Here is a 23,609-nt window from a genome sequence, read left to right on the forward strand (position 1 = left end):
GGGATTTATTTCTAGGAAAACCTTCCAGGAGGTAAATCTTTTTCTTTACAACAGATATTGGAGGTTTCATGGGAGCCATTTTAAAAGGCAACACTGACAAAATGAGTATTCATCCATTTGAAAATCTGTGGCATGTTCACAATCCTACCAAGACAGGCTGTAAGAATGCATCACACCCCTATCTTGATAGCAACCATGCCACACCAGCATCAGAGGGTGTGACCATAGATTCACTTAGGCCAACCGTTCTCAAATAAATGTATCTAAATAGGAAATAAAGTGGAATTGATGTGAAGTTCCACTTCTGACAGCTGACATTTATGAAGCTGGGGCTCAAAGATAAAGTGATTCTTACAATAGAACTTTAAAAAAAAATAGCTGACCTCCCCGCCCACAGGACATATCAATTTCCTGATCCAATCAGAAACCTTTTCCAAGAATATTAAAATGAGTCCATTATAATAATTCTGCTACACCTACCATGGAAGAAGCTGGATTTCAACTGACAAACTTTCCAGAATCAATTTTATAATAGATTTCATTTTAATAAAGTGACCCAGTTGTCACATTCTTCTTGAGAAATGTCAGCTCTGCCTTAATGAGTATTTGCTTTAAATTTCTAAGAACTTAAGTTGCAACAGGCAACCCCAAATCCTTCATAGAATTTTGTTCCACAAATGTTTTTTTTTTTTTTTTGTGGTACGCGGGCCTCTCACTGCTGTGGCCTCCCCCATTGTGAAGCACAGGTTCTGGACGTGCAGGCTCAGCAGCCATGGCCCACAGGCCCAGCAGCTTCACAGCATGTGGGATCCTCCCTGACCGGGGCACGAACCCACGTCCCCTGCATCGGCAGGTGGACTCTCAACCACTGCGCCACCAGGGAAGCCCCACAAATGTTTTTCTTAATGAAGAAGTGTTACCTTATTAAAATGACCACCACTCAAAACCATTTTTATGTGGTCTGAATAGTGAGTTTACATTTCATACCAACTATCTAAAACCTAATTACCAACAGACCGCAGACCTCCTATTTTTACAGGCTTGAATACTGAAGTAATTTCAATTAGGGTTGTTATTTCACTTTTTCTTATCTAAATCTTAGTTTCCTGGAATAATAAAGTTCAATGTTCAGCAAAACAAAACAAAACCCACAAAAACAACAAAAAAACCCAACTGCTTGAGTTTTAAGCCATCTTTGAAAGAAACTTGCCTTCTAAATCATTGTTTCAGAACATTAAGTGACTACAGGTATCGAGTATTAGTGATGGTAAACTTTGTCTTGTTCTTTATGAAATGATACATATAACTGTTGGGAGCATCAGTGCTTTTTAAACGGGGCTGCATAATATAGGGTTAACTTTGTATATTCATGTTAAGAATTAACTTGTGGTTTGGCTGTTTCCTGGATTTTAAAACATATCCATGTGCAGAAATGTGTTAAAATGAAAGGAAGCATACCTTTATCAGATGCTATTAAAATTGAACAGCAAGTATAATAGTTCATTTGGATTCTTTTTGTTGGTGGTGTTAATGCCTAAAAAATGCCTATTTGGATCTTGACTTTTTTTTTTTTTTTAATTGGGAGACATTCTGTTCTGTGTAGAAGTTGTTCCAGAATAGCTTGTTTTGTTTTCCTGTTGCATGACAAGTATTTTTTCTAGCAGTGGAGGTGCTGTTTTGAGTCCAGTGTTCTAGAAGAGGCAGTGTCTAAAGCCTAATTTTACTTTTCTAATTCTGGTGGCCATTACCAGGAATTTTTGAAAGTTTTGTTTAAGTAGTTTAATATTATTTATGTAAAGAGCATTAAATTTTATGTATAAATTTTTGTAACCTAACAGTGAATCAATATTTTCTATCAGTGCCAAGGGCTTCCTGTAATACAAGTGTTACAATAAATATTTGTAGATAAAAGTCAGTACTTGTGTATGCTTATTTTAAAGATCTATTTAGGTGACAATAGCTGTGGATGTATTAAGAGAAATGAAATTAAAAATTATAGCTTCATTCACTTGCCTTTTTACCATACATAAACACTGTCCTTCTCTGTCCTTGGTATGGTGTCATTTTTAAACTATGCATAATCAAGATTCCACATTTGTATGGAAATGAAGTTTCTAAGTGCTACATGTTTCGTTTCTGACGGAAACCTCTTTTAAAGCAAGAGCAACTTGAAAAAACACAGTGACCCACTGGGCTGTATTTTACATCACTTTATATACTAACACTTTAGTATATAATTTTTCTGACTAGCTTCATACTTATTTATGGGATTAACATAAAACTTTAAGTTGGGGAAAGTGGAAACAATGGGGAACCTCCATAAAGGTCGATGTACCATTGGCCATTTTATAAACCCAAGATACAGAAGTCTACTCAACAGCAGGGTGCAAATAAATGAAATAGAGACTAAAACCACAATAGAAAAGACCAATAAACTAAGAACTAGATTTTTTAAAAACAAAACTGACAAGGTTTTAGTTAGATTAGCCAAGAAAAAAAGAGAGGACTCAATTATAAATAAAAGAGGAGACATTACAACTGATACCACAGAAATTCACAGGACCATAAGAGATGGCAGTGAACAATTACATGCCAACAGACTGGACAACCTAGCAAAAGTGGATAAATTTCTAGAAACATACAATCTTCCAAGACTGAATCCTGATGAAATAGAAAACCTGGAGATAGCAGCTACTAGTAAGGACACTGAATCAGTAATCAGAAATCTCCCAACAAAAAAAGATCAGACCATTTCACTGGTGAATTCTACTAAACATTTAAAGAGTTAACTCCAATTCTTCTCAAATTCTTCTAAAAAATAGATGAGAGGGAACACTTCAAAACTCCATTTATAAGTCTAGCATTAACCCAATACACAAATCAGACAAAGACACTATAGGAAAATTATAGGTCAATATGCTTGATGAACATAGATGCAAAAATCCTCAACAAAACATTAGCAAACAATTCAACAGGACCTTAAAAAGATCACACATCATGATCAAATGAGATTTAGTCTAGGGATGCAAGGACAGTTCAACATGGGCAGATCAATGCAAAACACTACCTTAACAAAATGAAGGATAAAAATAACATGACTGTTGCATTAGATGACACAATTCCACATATTTTCATGATAAAAATTCTCGACAAACTGAGTATAGAGGGAATGTGCCACAACAAAATAAAAGCTACATATGACAGACAAGCCCACAGGTACCAGCCTTCTCAACAGTGAGAAGCTGAAAACTGTTCGTCCAAGATCAGGAACAAGATAGGGATGTGTACTCTCGCCACTTTATTCAATATAGTACTTGAAGACCTTGCCAGAGCAATTAGGCAATGAATATTAACAATGACCTATCAGAAAGAGAAATTAAGCAAACATACCATTTAGAATTTCATCAAAAAGAGTAAAACAAGTTCATGCAGCTCAATATTAAAAAAATAAACAACCCAATCATAAAATGGGCAGAAGATCTAAATAGACATTTCTCCAAAGAAGTCAAACACATGGCCAAGAGGCACATGAAAAGATGCTCAACATCACTAATTATTAGAGAAATGTAAATCAAAACTACAATGAGATCACTTCACACTGGTCAGATTGGGTATCATCAGAAAATATACAAACAACAAATGCTGGAGAAAGTGTGGAGAAAAGGGAACCCTCTTGAACTGTTGATGGGAATGTAAATTGATAGAACCACTATGGAGAACAGTATGGAGGTTCCTTAAAAAACTAAAAATAGAATTACCATATGACCCAGCAATCCCACTACTGGGCATATACCCAGAGAAAACCATAATTCAAAAAGACACATGCACGCCAGTGTTCACTGCAGCACTATTTAAAATACCCAGGTCATGGAAGCAACAAATGCCCATCGAAAGACGAATGGATAAAGAAGATGTGGTACATATATACAATGGACTATTACTCAGCCATAAAAAGAAACAAAACTGGGTCATTTGTAGAGACGTGGATGGACTTAGAGACTGTCATACACAGTGAAGTAAGTCGGAAAAAGAAAAACAAATTCCGTTCATTAACGCATATACGTGGAATCTAGAAAAATGGTACAGATGTACCAGTCTGCAAGGCAGAAATAGAAACACACATGTAGAGAACGTATGGACCCAAGGGAGTATAGTGTGTGTGTGTGTGTTGGGGGGTGGGGGGTTTCGTGGTGGTGGGATGAATTGGGAGATTGGGATTGACATGTATACACTAATATGTATAAAATAGATACCTAAGAAGAACCTGCTGTATAATAAATAAATTTTAAAAACAGAGTAAAAAACGTAGAAATAAATTTAACCAAGGAGATCAAAGATCTGTACACTGAAAACTATAAGACCTTGATGAAAGAAACTGAAGACAATACAAATAAATGGAAAGATATTCCATGCTCATGGATTGGAAGAATATTGTTAAAGTGTCCATCTACATATTCAATGCAATCCCTATGAAAATTTGAAAGGCATTATTCACAGAAATAGAAAAAACAATGCTATAGTAATTGTAAATTACACCACAAAATAAAATAAAACCCCATATAGGTAAAGCAATTTTAAGGAAAATCACAGTTGGAAGCATCATTCTTCCTGACCTAAAGCTATACAACAAAGCTATAGTAATCAAAACAGTGTGGTATTGGCATAAAAACAGCCATATATAGATCAATGGAACAGAATACAGAGCTCAGAAATAAACCCATTTATATATGGTCAACTGATTTCTAACAAAGGAGCCAAGACGATATGAGGGAAAAAATAGCCTCATCAATAAGTGGTGTTGGGAAAACTGTATAGGTGAGCGCAAAAGAATTAAACTTGACCCCTATCTTACACCACCCACAAAAATCAACTCCAAATGGATTAAAGATTTTAACATAAGACCCGAAACCATAAAACTCCTAGAAGAAAACATACGGGGTAAATAAACATTGGTCTTGATGATTTTCTTTATCTTGATGATTTTATTTTTGCTTTTTGTATCCAAACAAATGAGACTACATTAAGTAAAAGCTTCTGCACAGCAAATAATCAACAAAATGAAAAGGTAATTTACAGAATGGGAGAAAGTATTTGCAAACCATGTTTCTGATAAGGGGATAATATCCAAAATATATAAAGAACTCATACAACTCAATAGCAAAAAAAAAGCCATTCAATTAAAAAATGGGCAGAGGAACTAAAAGGACAATTTCTCCAGAGACAACATAGGAGTGGCTAACAGGTACATGAAAAGGTGCTCAGCTTAACTAATCTTCAGGGCAATGCAAATCCAAACCACAATAAGATGTCACCTTATACATTTAAATCGCTATCATCAAAAAGAAAAGCGGTAACAAGTGTTGAGGATGGAAAAAAGGGGACCCTTGTGCACTGCTGGTAGGAATGTAAATTGGTATAGCCACTACGAAAACACTACGGAGTTTCCTCAAAAAATTAAAAATGGAACTACCATAGGATCTAGCAATTCCACTTCTGGGTAAAGGAAATGAAAACACGATCTTGAAGAGATATCTGCATTGCTATGTTCAGTGCAGCATTATTCACAACAGCCAAGATAGGAAACGACCTAAGCATCCATCAAAGCATGAATGAGTAAAGAAAATGTGGTATACATATCCAAAATGGAATATTATTCAGCCATGAGAAAAAAGGAAATTCTGCCATTTTTACCCACATGGCTGGACCTTGAGGGCATTATGTTAAGTGACACAAGGTAGACAACGACAAGTTCTGTATGATCTCACTTATACGTGGAATCTAAAAAAGCTGAACTCTGTAGAAAGACAAAACTGGTGGTTGCCAAGGGCTGGGGGTGGGGAAGAGCACAAACTTGCAGTTGGAAGATGAGTCAGTTCAGGGGATCCAATGTACAGCAGGGTGATTATAGTTCATACTGTACTATATACTTAAAAGTTGCTGACAGTAGATCTTAAATGTTGTCACCAAGTGGTAATTATGTGGCATGGTGCAGGTGTTAATGCTATGGTGTTTATCAGTTTGCAATATATCTAATCAACATGTTCTATAGCTTAAACCCACACAATGTTATACGTCCATTATATCTCAAAGCTGGAAGGAAATAAGAAAGTTATCTGAGGTGCTGTTGAAAGAGAAGATGCCAAGTTCTTGGTGCCGATGAGGCTCAGTGTATGATGGGCTAAGTGTAATAATGAACAATGCCTGGACAACTTATTTCTTCACATTATTTTCAAAGGTATACTTAAATGAAAAAATTCCTTAGAAGCCCAAGGAATAATAAACACCCCCAAATCTCCGTCCCGCTTTGTTATGGAACTTAACGGCCTGTAAACAAGCTTCGCCAGCAACAATTAAGCCTAGTCTGTATAAGTAAAGGGAAAGGAATCCTCTAGGGTTTTACTGGGCAGACCAGACCAGCGCTGCCTGTGCTAGATGCTGGGTGATCACCAGTTAGCACTGAAAGTCTCACGTCCTGGAAAACCCCTAAGGCCAGGCACCCTCAGAGGAGATCTGTGTGCACTTTTTGGTGACTATACCAGCAGTGCCATTAAAGAACTTTTCCGAGACGCTCCCAAGCAAGCAGACGCTGGGCTGAGAGCTGCACGGGTACAAAGATGAAAGGGAGAGCGAGCAAATGAGTTCCCTCTTCCATTTGTGGAAATTATGCTGGTGCTGCATTTGAGTGCAGTTTCCTAGATTTGGGCGATGTGTAGTTTCTAAAGGTCATTCTGGAGAGGGACATCTGATGGGTGACCCACAGCAAGTCCCAGGATGTCTTCCACCAGACCAGCTCCAGAACAGCCCAGGTCAGAGGTAGTGCTGGTCTCGACACCTGGGTATACATCCGGGCTCTGTGACCTGATGGCCATGAGACCTTGGCCAAAGTCACTAACCTGTGCCTAGTGTTTCCTGATCTGTAAAATGTGGACACTCACAGTACCTACAGTTTGTATGGTTGACATGAGCACTAAATGAGTTAATACCTATAAAGGTTTAAAACTATACCTGGCACACAGCAAGTGCTCGATAAATATCACCTTCTCTTTTATCACCATTTCAGAAGGGTTTGTGTTGATTCTCAAGAAAAAGATGTCAAAAGTAAAAGACCAGAGGTGATATAATACTATTTCTAGAGCCTAGAATAGAAAAACCCGTGTCTCTATGTTCAGGGACAAATCACAAACAGAGTGTCAGGGAAGACGGTCTTTTGTTTGACAGCTGGCAGCCCGACTCTGGAGAGGAAGGAACACAGCTGAAACTTCCAAAATGCAGGCCTAGAACTTGACCAATAAGTTAAGTTTTCAAGTAGACATAACCTAAGACAAAAATGGAAAAAAAAAATAGCAGCTCATTTCAGTGTGATGAAGGGCCTAAGAATGAGACATGCTGAAGAGGTGTCCCTTTTTTTTTTTTTGAACTATATTTTATTTTTTATACAGCAGGGTCTTATTAGTTATCTATTTTATACATATTAGTGTATATATGTCAATCCCAATCTCCCAATTCATCCCACCCGACAGAGATATCACTTAACTAGCTTATTTTTCATTTATACACTACAGTACCAAACAGAATTATGAAAAAAAAAATCACACTGGATCACACAACATTTTTTATTGAGAATTTTGTCTTATCACAGAGAAATCATAGGCCTTTAGTTACAATATCTGAGTAAGAAGCTGCACAGCAAGAACACGGTTACCAAGTGTCATCATCTGGTTCATCGTGAGAAAAGCCTGTCAAACTAAATTAGGGAAAGACAAAAAATTTAAAAATTTGTTAAATTCTTGTTAAGTTTATTCAGGGATCTCTGTCATGCTCTCTTTCCTTCCCCGTGGGGTTTTTGCCCTTGCTTAGGATCTGCATCAGTAGCAATTTCACAGGTTACAAAATGCAATCGATTTTTTTTTTAAGTCAGTCATTTTGATTGATTCCATTTCTTAAAGGCAGACTCAAATATCTGAACCTTTCCCTGGCTGACAAAAGCAGCAATATGATAATGGTTTGCACAAGAACACAACGTAGGGGACGCCATACCTTTCGTCTTTGTCACTAGATGGCAGTGTGTCCACTGGTGAGCCCTCCATGACCACCTTTTCTGAACTCTGACACAAAAGGGTGGGGAGAAGAATTTTGCAATTAGATGTGGATTCATTTTATTAAACACTTTATGATTTCTCTAAGAACTGTTTTTGAAATATATGTGTAATTTAAGAGTCTAAAAAAGCAGTGACTTTTAAACATGACATTTAGCAAGCACATCAGAATAAACTACCTGGAAGGCATTCTCAACACCCATAGTACTTTAGACTTACATAAAATATTACTGTCTTAGGACTAATGCATTCAGTATTCGTTCATAGGGATTTCATTATATTTATTTCTTCTTCTTAACATAATGAGACATTCCAACTTTCACAAACTTTGACAAATCAAAACCTCTTCAATCTTTTACACAAGCAAAAGGGATGACATTTTGTCAGGAGTGTACTGAGGCTCCATGTGAACTCTGGACTTTCTATGCTTTTACCTTTGTCCCCAGTGGAGAGGGCAGATCCTTATCCCCCAGGTTTCAAGTAAATCACAGAAGCCCTCGGCACCCACACCCACAGATGCCCGTCCACAGCATCGGCACCTTATCTGTGGTGTCTTGGTCTTGACTCTGTTGGAGGATCTTCATGTACTTCTCTAAAGGATTTTCACTACAGACAGATTTAGATTTGTCTTTCTTTTCCTGAATGCTCATTTCTAATTCTTTTTCCATTTCCATCTTCAACGACTCTTCAGTTGGCCTCTGAAATAGGTGAGGACCAAAATAAGAAATATTCAATGACATCTTTTAAAACTTCTAAGGGTTGAAAAATGCACAGTAATATAATCCTGATCCTTTAAGTACAACCTGCATGCCGGAGAACTGTTTCTTTTTTTAACTGAAGTCATTGCTACTATCAAAGGGGGACAAAAACTTGTCATCTCAATGAAGGGAGGGATTAATCTGCCTCAACTATCCCGTGCTGTAGACCAGATTAACCAGGAGGTCAAGGACCCTCCACACGGAAGATTAGTTCACGTAAGCCTCAGCAGGCAGGCAAAGTGGCCCGAGTCACCCATCTGGGACCAGAATCAGGGCCAGAAGAGCACCAAAGGCTGAGGGCAGGGGTGCCCCGGAAGCCAACTCCCCGGGGTTCCTTGAGTCCCAGCTAGCCAACCCTGGGAGTCTCTTCTTTCAACCTCATTTACAACGAGAAGATCAACAGCAAAACAAGGTCCTCCTCGTTTACGAGCCAGTTTTCAGGACCAGATGAGGATGCATGTGAATCGGGCTGGCCGTGCCGCCCTGAACAGGGAAAGGCACGAATGGGGCTGGCCACGCTGCCCTGAACCAGGAAAGGCACGAAGCCTGCACGTCCCACAGCCATCCTCAGTGCTCTCCAGCAAAGAAGAGGGTCGGATGCCACCAGTGGCTTGTTCACTTATCTGCCACTCCTAGGACTTCAGGACACACGAAGGACTCACCCTCCCAAGAGCAGGGCACTTGCTGCAGGGGGCCACGAGGCGGCTAGGACAGAGAACTCACTGCGCATCCTCACCCTTTCCTGATACAGCTTTTCCACTCCTTGCCGTTCCCTTTCCAGAGCTTCTTGCCACCTGCTCTGCCTCTGCTCTTCTCCCTGATTTCGTTCCTTTGCTTGTTGTTCCTGTATTGTTTCTTCTTTCTCCTGTTTTCCAAGTGGTTTCTGATCTACACCTAATGGGACAGAAGATAAAGAATCAACAGCTTCCAGCAGCAAATTTTTCAAACAAACGCGGGATCGGCTTTGGCAGGGGACTTGCCAAGCCCCAGGGAGACCGCGTGATTCTCGGCCGCCTCTGTGCATCTGCTTTGAGCAACTGTTCCCCCTCACGGCCTTCAAGGCTCCAGACCTACTCCGGGCAGCAAGCCCCGCCCACCTCTCACCTCACTGAGATGAGCCCAGGTCATCCTTAGCACCACGACATCCACTGTCCTCCCCTCCACCCCCATCTCCTCCCTCCTCCATCCTTGACCAGGCGAGCCCTGCATTTCTGCCTCTGCATTGGTTTCCAGGCCCGCCCCATCCTTAGGATTCTGATGCACATACATTCGTCCCCATTTACTTCCAAAGCACTTTTGTCACTCCCCACCCGCCACCCACTCCCACAGAGGCACTCGAGCTTCCTGGGCCCGGAGCACGACAACACCACCACCCTCCCCGCTTCCCCACTTGGGCCACTTTGCTGTCACCCCACTTCCTCCAGGCTGATCCTTCCCTGGGGTTTTGGTTAGCACCTCTGTCCTCGTCATCCCCACACGTTCTCTCTTGTCCCGATCTCCTTCCCAAGTCTCACATCCGTGCTCTCAGCGGGGCAGTTCCCTGCCAGCTGCATTCCTGTTCCTTTCACTGTGCTCTTTCTATGCTCTGCCCACCAAGCCACCAGGGCTTAAGGCTTCTGCCTCCGGCTCCCGCTGCTGCGATGAGGGTCCTGACCACCAGCTCCTGCACAGCTCCAATACCAGAGTCTACGCTCTCCCCGACACCAGTCGCTCGGCCTTCAAGCCCCCCCGCTTCGTTAGCACCAGTCACTCCCTGAAGGCCAGTATTTGCTGTGCGCCGTCTCTGCTCCAGCAGGGTCCATACCCACAGCAGCCTAGGCCCCGACACCCTGCCTTTTTCTTTCTTCACTAACTTCCTCCCCATCACCACCGCTCCTGCACCTGAAACACCCTATACCCGCGCCAGCACACTCACTGATCCCCGGCTCCAGCTGCTCTTGCCTGCTGCCACCCTCGCGTCCGCGGGCTGCCCGACCCGACGCGCTCTCTCCCCCGCCACCCCTCCCACAAAACCCTACCCACCCCGCGAGCCCCAACCCAAGTGCACCTACGTGTCCCCACAGGGACAGGGAGCCTCTCCAGCGCCATGTTCACACGGTATTTCGTGCCTGCCTTGTCCAAAACCCTGTGTATCTTTTTACTCCTTCTATTCCTTCCAGGAGAGGCGCATGCTTTAATTATCTGTCGCCTCCCTAGAGCCCACAGCACCTCACAGGTTTAATTAAATTCCAGTCCCGCCGATGATTATGCTGACCTCTGCCAGCTCCAGCCTACAACCTCATTTCTTCCCCACTAAACAATGCTGAGAAACAGACAAACTCGTAGATTCACCAGAGGACTCTGAACGTCTTTGCCATGCCCTGTTCTACATCACCAACAGAACTGAGCTAGCTTTCCTAATAGGAGAGAGTTAACAGTTATCAGAGAAATGCAAATCAAAACTACAGTGAGGTACCATCTCACACCACTCAGGATGGCCAAATAATAAATGCTGGAGAGGGTGTGGAGAACAAATAACTCTCCTACACTGTTGGTGGGAATGTAAGTTGTTGCAGCCACTATGGAAAACAGTATGGCAGTTCCTTAGAAAGCTAAAATTAGAATAACCATATGGTCCATCAATCCCACTCCTGGGCATATACCCAGACAAAACTTGAATCCAGAAAGATACATGCACCCCTACGTTCATAGCAGCACTATTCACAATAACCAAGACAAGGAAACAACCTAAATGTCCACTGCCAGATGAATGGATAAAGATGTGGTGCACATATACAATGGAATACTACTCAGCCATAAAAAAGAACAAAATAATGCCATTTGCAGCAACATAGATGGACCTAGAGATTATCAAACTAAGTGAAGTACGTCAGAAAGAGAAAGACAAATTCCATAGGATATCACTTGAACGTAGTCTAAAATATGGCACAAATGAACCTATCTATGAAACAGAAACAGACTCACAGACATAGAGAACAGACTTGTGGTTGCCAAGGGAGAGGGGAGGAGAGAGAGGGATGGACTAGGAGTTTGGGGTTAGTAGATGCAAACTATTACATTTAAAATGAATAAACAACAAGGTCCTACTATACGCACAGAGAACTATATCCAATCTTCTGGGATAAACCATAATGGAAAAGCATATAAAAAATGTATATAGGCGTATAACTTTTGAGTCAGTTTGCTGTACAGCAGAAATTAGCACCACACTGCAAATCAACTATACTCTAATAAGAAAAAAAAAAAAAGACTTCCCAACATAACAGAGAGAACAGAGCCAATACTCCATAATAACTGTAAATGGAGTATAACCTCTAAATATTGTGAACCACTATATTGTACGTGGTAACATGTAATATTGTACATCAACTGTACTTCAATAAAAAAAAGAATGTTATATAAACTATTACAGTATGTAATCTTGGGATTGATTTTTCTCACTAAGCTAATTCCGTGGAGATCCACGCAAACTGTTGCATGTATCAATACTCTGTTTCACATAATTGCTGAGTGGTAGTTCATGGTATAGATTTGCCATCATCTGTTTAACCATTCACTAATTGAAGGATACCTGGGTTGTTTCAAGTTTCTGGCTATCATGAATAAAGCTTCTATAACCAAAAAAAAAAAAAAGACTTGCGAAGCCAGAAAGAACCTCAGAGCTGGATGACTCTACATCCTTATTTTAGACTCTTTTACCTCGGAGCCTCCTGCTTCAGTATAAGGCAGGGACAAAGTCAGGATACCAGTTTCTAGACTCTTAAGCTAATACTCTTTTACCTCCACTCTCTAAGAAAGGGTTTTCTAAATCTGAGGCAATTGATGGAATCAGTATAATTTTAAAAAAAATAACTTTTTCACATTCCATAAAAGAGGAAAAAAAAGCAAAATTAAGAAGTCACTTATTTTAAATCTGAAGCAATCCTAAACTTCATAAATTAAGGATTCATTTATGGGCTTAGCTCCAACTTTGCAATTAGTTATCCTGAAATTTTTAATAAATGGAACTCAGAACCTGAAAATCTTTCTGATACAAAAATGAGGCACTATATCTGTATGTGTGGTTTTATCGCAAAATAAAAATGTCTTAATTCGTAACTTCTTTGTTTTTTATAACAATGGGTATGTTTTGCCAAAACTAACTTTCTACATTTTGAACTCACAAAAACAAGTATTAATATTTAAACTTACATTCAAAAGATGGTTCAAATTCCTCATGATCCTTAAAAGCTAGCTTGTCCAGATTTGAATATTCACTTGTGTCTTGAAGTTCTGTCTGTCTTTGATAAAGACTGGATGGGAAGAAAAAAATTCAAGAATGTGAAACTTTAATAATGTAAGACACAAGAGCACAGGGTGATGAAAAAGCCTTTTGTGACTCAAGAAAATGCTTTAGAAAATTAATTTTTCATGGACTCATAGAGAATAAGAGCTAGGCATCATTCCAAACAGTTAATACACTTTAACTCAGTCACTCCTCCAGACCACCTCATTATGTGAGGTAAGTACTACGATTGTTAACAGAGAATAACAAGGCTGTTCCTAGGAGGAATTTTTTTTTTTTAAAGAACTACAAAAAATTTTTGAAAACAAGTTTTTGAAAAGCTCTGCATACCTTCAGCATGAGCCACCTGAAGATGCAATACACCACAGTACCCTACCTCAGCCCATGTGTGTCCTGCCTCTCCTCTTGGCTTTAGCACAGAAGGAGTGATATAAAAAATATTACATACTTTAGGACCAGGACAGGCACATGTGGCAGTTTTCAACTCTGTACAGAACTGCATCAACACATAGATGCCTAGGCCTGAGCACAGAATGAAGGAGTCAGAATCTCCTGCCATGGGGACTGGGGACAGGCAAGAGGCCCCGAAGTGACTCAAATCCCAGCCTGCCCCTCCCTCCCGAGCTGAGATCTCAACGCACCCACTGTGTCCTGCTTCAGCCATCATATCCTAGGACCCAATACCACTTTCAAATTTATTTCAATGATTTACAAAGTGGAATCTTATTTGCTTATATTTAAAGAACTAAATATTTGTGACTTTTTAATCATGTATGAAACTATTTTAAGTTTACACTGAATTTATTTACTTTTGCAGAGTCTGTACATCTGTTTTATCTTTATAAACCAAGTCTATTCATGGAACTATGCAAATGCTTAATACCATAGTACATATTCTTTTTTTTTTGCAGTACGCGGGCCTCTCACTGTTGTGGCCCCTCCCGTCGCGGAGCACAGGCTCCGGACGCGCAGGCTCAGCGGCCATGGCTCACGGGCCCAGCTGCTCCGCGGCATGTGGGATCTTCCCGGACCAGGGCACGAACCCACGTCCCCTGCATCGGCAGGCAGACTCAACCACTGCGCCACCAGGGAAGCCCATCCATAGTACATATTCTATACATCAAGTTTAGCAAACGAGTAAAAATTACTCATTTGCTAAAAGAAGTCTTTTTCCCCCAGGTAATTCAGATGATTCCCAAAGATCACACATCTCACAAACTGACTGCAAGTTCTATACGGCCACATAGTCTTTAATAACACCTAAAAGACCCAAACATGCCATGACCGAGATCGTAGGCAGCAACCAGCCTTGGCAGAGGCTGGGCAAAGGTGGTACATACCCGGCCTTCTGCTCCGCAGGGCTGGAGAGCGAGTGCACGGAAAGGCTGTGCCTGGACTCGGCAGGTGAAGGCTGCAGCGTTCTGTCAGGACAGGAGACAGCGGCTGGGAACTCGCCCAGACCTACAAGGCAGGAGGAACCAGGGTGAGCATGTTACAGACTGTGTGGAGAAGACAGCAGTGTGGTTTCTAAAGAGTTCTATTACTTTGAAAATGAATTCTATCATCCTTGCAAACAGTGGAGTATGTGTAAATGATCCACAGAACTGACAATTCAGGCACCTGAATGAAACTGCAGCGGTAACAAGAAAACACATGAAACTAACCGGCAGCCAAGGAAAAGCCACTGTCATCCTCTGAACACCTTTCTGTGCCAAGCAATACACTGGCACTTGATGCTCTATCCCATGGCCTCCCACACCAACTGTGACTCGGGGGAGACGCCGTGGTTCCCCAGGAGCCCGCGGTTCAAAGGCAGGGCTCTCCTGGGCCCGGCTCCCACGACCTGCTGCTGTGCTGGCTGCGCTCCTGCGGTCCTCATCCTGGGCCGATGAGGACCAACCCACCCACATCCAGAGCATCCTGCAACCCACGTGGCAGTAGCTTACCTTCCAGGTACATCTCACTATCAAGGCTTCTCCTTGCTTTGGGGAGGGAAGTGGAGGAGAGGCGTCTGGAGGCCATGTCCTTGTGTGACCTTGAGGCTGTGCTGCCTGGCACCTCAGATACCTCACTCTCGTCCTCTCTATGTGCATTCAACAGAGGCTGCTGAGAGGCAACTCTGTCCTCTGCAAAAACACACCTCTCAGGAGCACCTGCAGGCATGTTCTTGAGAGCTCTCAGCAGGTTCAGGGCGGGCAGGCTCCTGGTTGCCGATGGGCTCTTGGCGGGGCAGCGACTGACCCTTCGATGGTAGTTTTGGAAAGCTTTTTCCAAGTGCTCGGCCTCTTGCTCCAGCTCTCTCACCCTTGCCATGGTATTGGCTACAAACTCAAGGTCGGAATCGGGGGAACTACTCTCTGCGCTGGCATTTGGGTAACTGGGGATCTGTGGTATAACTGGGCGTGCCATCAGTTCCTCTTGTCTCAGAGGATTTTTCAAGAAATCCCCGCTTATGTCGTCATCACGAGGTCCCCCCTTGCCACTCATTAACCCACTGATGGAGTGATTTAACAAAGAGTGCTTCGTGTTGCGGTACACTTCGTTCTCCAGAGCTACGGGTTACAAACAGACAGACAGTGTGAGACAGGAAGGGAAAAGGTGGAGGATCAAATTAAAATATATTGAGAATTTCTTTTCTGAAAAATCAAAGTAATAAGGGCAAACTGGGACATTAAACAGTTTGTGGAGGGAGCAATCAAGATGGTGGAAGAGCAGGACATGGAGCTCACTTCCTCCCACAAATACATAAAAAATATATCTACATGTGTAACGATTCTCACAGAATATCTATGGAATGCTAGCAGAAGACCTCAGACATCTGAAAGAGCAAGAAGATCTCCATGCAACCAGGTAGGACAAGAGAAAAAAGAAAAAAAAAACAAAAAGAAAGTGAGAAAGGAATCGGGACAGGACCTGTACCCTGGGAGGGAGCTGTGAAAGAGGCCAGGTTCCTGCACCCCAGGAAGTCCCTTCACCGGTGTGGAGATCAGCCGGGACAGACAGAGAGCTTCGGAGAAGAACGCAGCAACCAGTCTGCAGCAGCTAGGATGGAGAGAGACCTTGCACAAAAGGTCTGTGCCACCGCCCTGTACTCCCCAGCCTGAGATGCGCGTCCACCAGTGTGGGCCGGGGCTGGGTGCTGAAGCTCACGCTTCAGAGATCAGACCCAGGGAGAGGGCTGGGGTGGGCTGCGTGGAAACAGCCTGAAAGAGCTGAAGTCTGATGCAACCACCCCTGAGGGTGTAGGCAGAGGAAGCCAGGTGCCACTGTTTGGGGCATGAGAGAGGGGAGGGGTGGGACCCACCACTGCAGCCTTTTTCGCTGTGCATGCTCTAAGGCAGCAGGACACCACCTACACGAGCTACAGGAGCAGTCTCCAGCTGCCACCACCGCTGCCCTCCCAGACTCCAGGAGTGGTCGCAAGCCACCACAGCTGCCTTCCCAGGCCCCAGGAGCAGTTGCAAGCTGCCCCTGCTCCCACTGTGTGCTCCAGGGGTGCACGAAACCCCACTGCTGCCGAGAACTCCAGGACTGGGCAGCAGCTGCCGCATCTGCACACCCCCTCGATCAAGGGGATAATGACCAGCACACATTGAGGAAACAGGCGACAGGCATCCATACTAAAAATGGCTCTCATGCCAAAAAACTATGAAATACACAGACGCTACACAGGGATGATGCTACATATAAATAGCCCTCTAAGACCACAGTAGATAACTGATTTTCCTAAACTCACAGAGTAAGAGAAATATAAGTAAAATGAAGAAGCAAAGGAACCGCTCCCAGTTAAAAGAAAAAGAAAATTCCCCTAAAAGAACAAACAGTGAAACAGATCTCTTCAGTTTAATAGACACCAATTTCAAAAAGGAGATAAGGAAAATACTGAAGGAATTAAGACAGGATATCGACAAAAATGCAGAGTACTGTAAAAAGGAACTAGAAACTATAAAGAGGAACCAAGAAAAATTAGAAAACTCATTTGCCGAGACGAAAACTGAACTAAAGGCAATGAATAGTAGAATGAATAATGAAAAAGAACAGGCAATTCCCTGGTGGTCCAGTGGTTAGGACTCTGCGCTTTCACTGCCAAGGGTGCAGGTTCAATCCCTGGTCAGGAAACTAAGATCCCGCAAGCTGTGCAGCATAGCCACAACAGAACAAATAATGCAGAAGAATGAATAAGTGATCTGGAAGATAGACTAATGGAAATCACCCCATCAGGACAGCAGACAGAAAGCAAAATGAAAAAAAAAAACATGAAACCAATATAAGAGAACTATGGGACAATATAAAGTGTGCCAATCTTTGCATAATAGGGATTCCAGAAGTGGAAGAAAGAAAATGGGATCGAAAATGTATTTCAAGAAACTATGGCTGAAAACTTCTCAAACCTCAAGAAGTAAACAGATAACTAGGTGCAGGAGGCACAGAGGGTCCCAAACAACATAAACCCAAAGAGACCTACAGCAAGACATATTATAATAAAAATGGTAAAAGTTAAAGAGAAGATGCTAACAGCAGCAAGAGAAAAACAAGGAGTTAATTACAAGGGAACCCCCATAAAGCTATCAGCTGACTTCTCTACACAAACACTGCAGGCCAGAAGGGAGTGGTGAGGGAGTGATTCAAAGTCCTGAAAGGGAAAAATCTGCAACCTAGGATACTCTACCCAGCAAAATTATCATTTAGAATACAAGGAGAGATTAAGAATTTCTCAGACAAGTGAAAACTAAAAGCATACAGCAACACTAAACCTATCCTAAAGGAAACATTGAAAGGTCTTCTCTAAATAGAAAAGAGGAAAAAGCAAATCAACTGAATAAGCCAGTACACAGATTAAAAAAGCATCAAAAAATTTCTGTGAAATGACGATAACCACAATGAACAGCAAAAGAATGAATATAAAGATGTAAAAAAGCACATCAAAATCTTAAAATGTGGGGGAGGAGATTAAGAAAGTGTAGATTATTTTTTCATTTCCTACAATGCATTTCAGCCTATATGGCTACCAGTCTAAGGCAAGTAGATACAGAATGGGGTTAACATACTTGAAAACAGGGTAACCACAAATAAAAAACATATAAGAGATTCACAAAAAACAAAAACAAGAGAACGTAAGCAAAATAGAAAAGAAAATCATCAAACCACACAAGGAAAAACAAAAACAAATGGACAAATATAAAATCAATGGGAAAACAAGGCTTAAAACTGCAATAAATACATACCTAGCAATAATCATCTTAAGTGTAAGCAGACTGCTCCAATCAAAAGACACAAAGTGGCAGATTGGATTAAAAAGAAAACAAGAGCCTACAATAGGCTAACTACAAGAGACCCACTTTAGGGCAAAGGACACACATAGATTGAAAGTGAGGGTATGTAAAAAGGTATTTCATGCAAATGGAAATGACAAGAAAGCAGGGGTTGCAATACTCACATCAGACAAAATAAACTTTAAAACAAAGGCCATAAAGAAAGATAAAGGAGGACACTATACAATGAAAAAAGTATCAATACAAGGAGAAGATTTTACAGACATCAACATATATGCACCTAATACAGGAGGACCCAAATACATAAAAAAAATACTAACAGACATAAAGGGAGAAACTGACAAGAATAATAGTAGGAGACTTTAACATCCCACTCACATCAATGGACGGATCTTGTAGACAAAAAAAAAAAAAAAAAAATCAGTAAGGCAACAGAGATACTAAACAACACAACAGTTAGATTTAACTGATAGTTTCAGAACACTACATCCAAAACAAAACAGAAAGAAAACCAGAATACACATTCTTCGCAAGGGCACATGGAACATTCTCTAGGATTGACCACATACTAGGGCACACAAAAAAAGCCTCAACGAACTTAAGAGTACAGAGATTATCTCAAGCATCTTTTCTGACTACAATGGCATGAAAGTAGAAATCAACCACAGAAAAAGAAATGAGAAAAAATGATTATACGGAGACTAAACAACATGCTACTAAAAAAGCAATGGATCAATGATGAAATCAAAGAGGAAATTAAAAAATACCTCAAGACATATGACAATGAAAACAGAACCATAAAAAATCTATGGGACATAGCAAAAGCAGTTCTTAGAGGGAAGTTCATAGTGATACAAGTCTTCCTCAATAAAAAACAAAAAAAAAGGAGAAAAAATGAGAAAAGTGTCAAATAACCTTACCACTTAAAAAAATCAGAAAAAGAAGAACAAAACCTGAAGTCACCAGAAGGAAGGAATAATAAAGATGAGAGAGAAAATAAATAAAATAGAGATTAAAAAAATAGAAAAAGCCAATAAAACCAAGAACTCGTTCTATGAAAGGGTAAACAAGATTGACAAACCTCTGGCCAGGCTCACTAAGAAGACAGAGAACCCAAAGAAACAAAATAAAGAAAGGAAAAAGGAGATATAACAACCAATATCACAGAAATACAGAAAACCCTAAGGGAATACTATGAACAATTATATGCTAACAAATTTGACAACCTAGAAGAACTGGACAACTTTCTAGAAACATATAGCCTTCCAAAATGGAATCAAGAAATAAATAATTTCAACAGACGGATACTAGAAGTGAAACAGAATCTGTAGTCAACTAACTCCCTACAAATAAAAGTCCAGGACCAGATGGCTTCACAGGCAAATTCTACCAAACATACAAAGAACTTATACTGATTCTTCTCAGACTCTTCCAAAAATCTGAGGAGGAGGGAATACTCCCAGAGACATTCTATGAAGCCACCATCACCCTGATACCAAAACCAGACAAAGACACCACCAAAAAAGAAAACTTCAGGCCAATATCTCTGATGAATATAGATGCAAAAATCCTCAACAAACTATTAGCAAACCAAATCCAACAACACATAAAAAAGATCATACACCACGACCAAGTGGGATTCATCCCAACTTCACAAGGATGGTTCAACATACGCAAATCAATCAATATGATATACCACATCAACAAAAGACAAAAACCACATGGTCATCTCAACAGATGCAGAAAAAGCAACTGACAAAATTCAACATCCATTCATGATAAAAACTCTCAGCAAGGGCTTCCCTGGTGGCGCAGTGGTTGGGGGTCTGCCTGCCGATGCGGGGGACACGGGTTCGTGCCCCGGTCCGGGAGGATCCCACATGCTGCGGAGCAGCTGGGCCCGTGGGCCATGGCTGCTGGGCCTGCGCGTCCGGAGCCTGTGCTCCACAACAGGAGAGGCCACAGCAGTCAGAGGTCCACATACCGCAAAAACAAACAAACAAACAAACAAAAACTCTCACCAAAGTGGGTATAGAGGGAGCATGCCTCAACATAATAAAAGCTATCTATGACAAACCCACAGCCAATGTAATACTCAACAGTGAAAAGCTGAAAGCCTTCCTGCTAAAATCTGGAACAACTCAAGGATGCCCACTCTCACCCCTTCTATTCAACATAAGACTGGAAGTCCTAGGCACAGCAATCAGACAAGACAAAGAAATAAAAGGTATCCAAATTGAAAGGGAAGAGGTAAAATTGTCACTATATGCAGGTGACATGATACTATATACAGAAAACCCTAAAGACGTCACACAAAAACTACCAGAACTGATAAACGAATTCAGCAAGGTAGCAGGATACAAGATTCACATACAGAAATCTGTTGCATTTCTTTACACTAACAATGAAGTATCAGAAGAGAATGTAAAAAAACAATACCTTTCAAAATCACACCTCAAAAAATAAAATACTTAGGAATGAACCTGACGAAGAAGGTGAAAGACTTATACTCTGAGAACTATAAAACATTAATAAAGGAAACTGAAGATGACTCAAAGAAATGGAAAGATATCCCATGCTCTTGGATTCGAAGAACGTTGTTAAAATGGCCGTACTACCCAAAGTAATCTACAGATTTAATGCAATCCCTATCAAATGACCCATGACATTTTTCACAGAACTAGAACAAATAATCCTAAAATTTATATAGAACCATAAAAGACCCAGAATTGCCAAAGCAATCCTAAGGCAAAAACACAAAGCAGGAGGCATTACCCTCCCAGACTTCAGACAATACTACAAAGCTACAGTAATCAAGACGGCATGGTATTGGGACAAAAACAGACATATGGATCAATGGAATAGAATAAAGAGCCCAGAAATAAACTCACACACCTATGGTCAAATAATCTTCGACAAAAGAGGCAAGAATATACTTATACAACGGAAAAAGGACAGACACTTCAGCAAGTAGTGTTGGGAAGGTTGGACAGCTGCATATAAATCAATAAAGTCAGAACACACCCTCTCACCATGCACAAAAATAAACTCAAAATGGCTTAAAGACTTAAACGTAAGACATGACACCATAAAATGTCTAGCAGAGAACACAGGCAAAACATTCTCTGACATAAATCGTACCAATGTTTTCTTAGGTCAGTCTCCCAAGGCAATAGAAATAAAAGCAAAAATAAACAAACAGGACCTAATCAAACTTACAAGCTTCTGCACAGCAAAGGAAACCATAAAACAAAAGCCAACCCACAGAATGGGAGAAAATATTTGATAACCATGCAACCAACAAGGGCTTAATTTCCAAAATATACACAGAGCTCATACAGTTCAACAACAAAAAAACAAACAACCCAATCGAAAAATTGGCAGAAGACCTATGTAGACATTTCTCCAAAAAAGAAATACAAATGGCCAATAGGCACATGAAAAGACACTCAACATCGCTAATCATTAGAGAAATGCAAATCAAAACTCAATGAGAGGGGCTTCCCTGGTGGCGCAATGGTTAAGAATCTGCCTGCCAATGCAGGGGACATGGGTTCGTGCCCCGGTCAGGGAAGATCCAATATGCCGCACAGCGGCTGGGCCCGTGAGCCATGGCCACTGGGCCTGCGCGTCCGGAGCCTATGCTCCGCAACGGGAGAGGCCACAACAGTGAGAGGCCCGCGTACCGCAGAAAACAAAACAAAACAAAAAAACCCTACGATGAGGTACCACCACACACCAGTCAGAATAGCCATCATTAAAAAGTCTACAAATAAAAAATGCTGGGGGCTTCCCTGGTGGTGCAGTGGTTGAGAGTCCACCTGCCGAGGCAGGGGACATGGGTTCGTGCCCCGGTCCGGGAAAATCCCACATGCCGCAGAGCGGCTGGGCCCATGAGCCATGGCTGCTGAGCCTGCGCGTCTGGAGCCTGTGCTCCGCAACGGGAGAGGCCACAACAGTGAGAGGCCCACGTACTGCAAAAAACAACAACAACAAAAAAAAGCTGGAGAGGGTGTGGAGAAAAGGGAACCCTCCTACACTGTTGGTGGGAATGTAGGTTGGTACAACCATTATGGAAAACAGTCTGGAGGTTCCTCAGTAAAGTAAAAATAGAATTATCATATGATCCAGCAATCCCACTCCTGGGCACGTATACAGACAAAACTCTAATCCAAAAAGATATATGCACCCATATGTTCATAGCAGCACTATTTACAAGAACTAAGACATGGAAACCTAAATGTCCATCAACGGATGGATAAAGAAGAGGTGGTATATATACACACATACACACACAGTCACAATGGAATATCACTCAGCTGTAAAAAACAAAACAAAATAACGCCACTTGCAGCAACATGGATGCAACTAGAGAATATCATACATTACCAAGTGAAGTAAGTCAGAAAGAGAAAACAAATATCATGTGATAACACATATGGAATCTAAGATGTGTTCAACTGTGTCATATTTATGAAAGAGAAACAGACTCATGGACAAAGAGAACAGACTTGCGGTTGCCAAGAGGGAGGGGTTTGGGGGAGGGATGGAATGCAAGGTTGGGGTTAGCAGATGTAAGCTATTATATATAGAATGGATAAACAACAAACAACAAGGTCCTACTGTATAGCACAGGGACTATATTCAGTATCCTATGATAAACCATAATGGAAAATAATATCAAAAAGAATATATATATACGTGTAACTGAATCACTCCGCTGTACAGCAGAAATTAACATTCTTAATCAACTATACTTCAATAAATAAAAATAAAAAAATAAAAGTCTGTGAAAGCACGGTCATACAGTAATAATATTAACATTTACTTGAGAGCTCATGTGTACCAGCTACTGCTTCATATGCCTTCATTCGTAACGCATGTTATTATTTCACAATCCATTATGCATGACCTGGAAATCTAAAAGCTTTGAGAACTGAAAAAGTATTTACAATGTATTAGGGGACAAAGCCTAACCAGGCTTGAACTCATGTGGTTGAAAAACCTGACCTGAGCTGATATAAACCCATTTATAATCTTTAATTATTTCACCCAGCATGAATGTTCACACATTTGACTTCAAAATAATGAACGCGTCGCACTACAGGATGCTGCCCCTGAACTCCCAGGGCTGCGGCAAAATCCACCGCATATGGCCTGAGTCTCAGATAAGGAAGACATGCGGTCAGGCCACCAC

General features: G+C 41.3%; 1 protein-coding gene across 1 annotated transcript in view; it reads right to left on the reverse strand.

The window, feature by feature from the left end:
- Positions 1-7,580: 7,580 nt before the first annotated feature.
- LOC308611154 (centriole and centriolar satellite protein OFD1-like) overlaps positions 7,581-23,609 on the reverse strand; it is a 54,475-nt gene continuing 38,446 nt past the window's right edge. Inside the window, exons 16-22 of the mRNA XM_081260043.1 lie at positions 15,086-15,691; positions 14,480-14,600; positions 13,046-13,146; positions 9,591-9,748; positions 8,636-8,794; positions 8,038-8,105; positions 7,581-7,744 (exon numbers count right to left, since the gene is read on the reverse strand). Of these exons, the coding sequence (XP_081116169.1) occupies positions 7,699-7,744; positions 8,038-8,105; positions 8,636-8,794; positions 9,591-9,748; positions 13,046-13,146; positions 14,480-14,600; positions 15,086-15,691 (1,259 nt within the window). The 3' untranslated portion in view covers positions 7,581-7,698. The remainder of the gene's footprint in view (positions 7,745-8,037; positions 8,106-8,635; positions 8,795-9,590; positions 9,749-13,045; positions 13,147-14,479; positions 14,601-15,085; positions 15,692-23,609) is intronic.

The sequence above is a fragment of the Mesoplodon bidens genome (assembly GCF_964165515.1).
Source record: "Mesoplodon bidens genome assembly, contig: HAP1_SCAFFOLD_105, whole genome shotgun sequence".
In the NCBI taxonomy this organism is placed as follows: domain Eukaryota; kingdom Metazoa; phylum Chordata; class Mammalia; order Artiodactyla; family Ziphiidae; genus Mesoplodon; species Mesoplodon bidens.